General features: G+C 45.2%; 1 protein-coding gene across 1 annotated transcript in view; it reads left to right on the top strand.

The window, feature by feature from the left end:
• Nucleotides 1–871: 871 nt before the first annotated feature.
• Nucleotides 872–2,745, top strand: part of ZNF354A (zinc finger protein 354A) — a 24,306-nt gene continuing 22,432 nt past the window's right edge. The window contains exons 1-2 of the mRNA XM_011976891.1: nt 872–1,025; nt 2,563–2,658. Coding sequence (XP_011832281.1) covers nt 872–1,025; nt 2,563–2,658 — 250 coding nt within the window. The remainder of the gene's footprint in view (nt 1,026–2,562; nt 2,659–2,745) is intronic.

A 2,745-nucleotide genomic window follows, 5' to 3' on the forward strand; every position in this document is an offset into this window, starting at 1 on the left:
GCCAGGCTGAAAATACAAAATTTAGCTGGGCATGGTGTCCAACGCCTGTAATCCCAGCTACTTAGGAGGCTGAGGCAAGAGAATTTTTTGAAGCTGGGAGGTGGAGGTTACGGTGGGCCAAGATCATGCCATTGCACTCCAACCTAGGCAGCAAGAGCCAAACTCCATCTCTAGGAAAAAGAAAAAATGTGTACAAGTCACACAGCTTGTCAGTGACTGTGTGACCTGGACAAGTATCTTGTCTGTGACTTAGTTTTCTCTTGTGTAAAGTGGTAACAAAAATAGTATCGTCTTCGTAGGATTGTTGTGAATGTTAAATAAAGGTTATACGCTGCAAATTGACAAAGCTCTGAGAGCAATACCATAGAAAGCCTTCAATAAATTATAGCTATTTTACTTTTCATCATTACTATCCTTAAGCTTGAGTAAACACACAGTGAGTACCTTCAGTTATTTAACCTAATCTCCATCATTAAGTATGTAGATTGTTCCTGGTTTTTTGCTCTTACAAACACCATGAATATGTTCATGTGTGTACTTTTGTGCACTGTTCATTACAGTACAAATAGAGTAATTGGTACTTTTAAGAGTATACTTTAAGGGCTCTAATATGTATTATCAAATCGCCATCAGAAAGAGTTTTCTAATGAACACTCCCACTAATGGCCGTAATCCCTCTACCCATCTCTTACGGTGGCTGCACAAGGCCTGAATCTCGCTGTGTGCCGCTCAGTATATATTTGTTACTGGCAAATTGTTCATTAAAGGAATGATCTGGAACCTTCAGAAGCTTGAATAGTATCAGAAGTGTTATCACGGGTAGCCTGTCTTCCCCACTGCCATCCCGTCCACTCTGTGAGGGGGGTCCTGGATGAGCTGGAACGACCTGTCCTTACAGGTGTCACTGACGTTCGAGGACGTGGCCGTGCTCTTTACCCGGGATGAGTGGAGAAAGCTGGCTCCTTCTCAGAGAAACTTGTACCGGGATGTGATGCTGGAGAACTACAGGAACCTGGTCGCACTGGGTAAGGAAGTTTCCCCTGTAGAAACAGAATTCAAAAATTGGGATAGCTCAGCACCTCCTTCCCTGAATAAAAGCGGTTGGTCACTGAAAAACTTGAGCTGAGTTTGAGGATTATACAAATCAAATCTCTATAAATAAACATTAAAAACATATTCCCCTTATCGGCGTGGAATTGCCCTGCGTCTGGGAATGGAAAAGGTGGTATTGATAATCGTTCTTCTCCCTCCATGTAATTGCACATTCGAAGCTTGTCCGTGATTCAGGCATCATTTCCCAACAATTCTGTAGTTTGCTCATCTCCCAACAGGGGGCTTCATTCAGCCTCTAGGCCTGCCACTTGCCTTTCCCACTTGTCTTTTCCGGGGATCAGCAAACTTTTATCATAAAAAGCCACGTAGGCCGGGCGCGGTGGCTCACGCCTGTAATCACAGCACTTTGGGAGGCCGAGGCGGACGGATCATGAGGTCAGGAGATAGAGACCATCCTGGCTAACACGGTGAAACTCAGTCTCTACTAAAAAATACAAAAAAATTAGCTGGTGTGATGCGGGGCACTTGTAGTCCCAGCTGCACTGGAGGCTGAGGCAGGAGAATGGTGTGAACCTGGGAGGCGGAGCTTGCAGTGAACCAAGTTCCCGCCACTGCACTCCAGCCTGGGCGACAGCGAGACTCCGTCTCAAAAATAAATAAATAAATAAATAAAGGCACATAGTAAAGATTTTAGGCTTTGTAGGTTGCATGATGGTCTCTGTAACATATTTCTCTTTTTTTTTCCACCATTCTTGGCACAGGGCCATACATAAACAGGCAGTGGTCTGGATTTGACCCATGACCCATAGTTTGCTGATCACTGCCATCCTTCAAAGGCAGTCAGATAGGCCGGGTGCAGTGGCTCACACCCATAATCCCAGCACTTTGGGAGACCGAGGCACGCGGATCACAAGGTCAGGAGATCAAGACCATCCTGGCCAACATGGTGAAACCCCATCTCTACTGAAAATACAAAATCTTAGGCGTGGTGGCATGCTCCTGCCGTCCCAGCTACTTGAGAGACTGAGGCAGGAGAATCACTTGAACCCGTGAGGCAGAGGTTGCAGTGAGCCAAGATTGTGTCACTGCACTCCAGCCTGGCAATAGAGCGAGACTCCTCCTCAAAAAAAAAAGGGGGAAGTCAGATAGTGTTTTCTCATTTTAGACAAGCTACCTGCTACATCATCCTTTTCATAGATAACCTACTTATAAATTTTAACCAGTCTCTCTATCTTAACATTTCCTCTTTTATAGAAAGCTTATGGCATTCTATTACCAATACTGCATGTCGATCATATTTTCCTAACATAGAATTAATTATACCAAAGTCGTGTCCTACAAGTCACTTGTCTTTTCCTTACACTACCCACTTACCTCCTAGGGGCACAACTTAAGCACTACACAGAAGCTCTTTGTACCATCCTGTGAGTTCTGTTTAAATTTGGGATAACTGTATCAAAGCAAAACCGAGTCAGATTTGTTTTGTTTTGGTTTTTTGTCTACGTGCAGGGCTCCCATTTACCAAACCGAAAGTGATCTCCCTGTTGCAGCAAGGAGAAGATCCCTGGAAGGTGGAGAAAGACAGTTCTGGCGACTCCTCTCTGGGTAAGTGGGCGGCCCAAGGTGCTCGGGAATCGCCGCAGACAGCGGTCTGGTGAATGAGAGGAGGTAGGAGTGTTGGTCGGGAAACTC

The sequence above is a fragment of the Mandrillus leucophaeus genome, unplaced genomic scaffold, assembly GCF_000951045.1.
Source record: "Mandrillus leucophaeus isolate KB7577 unplaced genomic scaffold, Mleu.le_1.0 Scaffold170, whole genome shotgun sequence".
In the NCBI taxonomy this organism is placed as follows: domain Eukaryota; kingdom Metazoa; phylum Chordata; class Mammalia; order Primates; family Cercopithecidae; genus Mandrillus; species Mandrillus leucophaeus.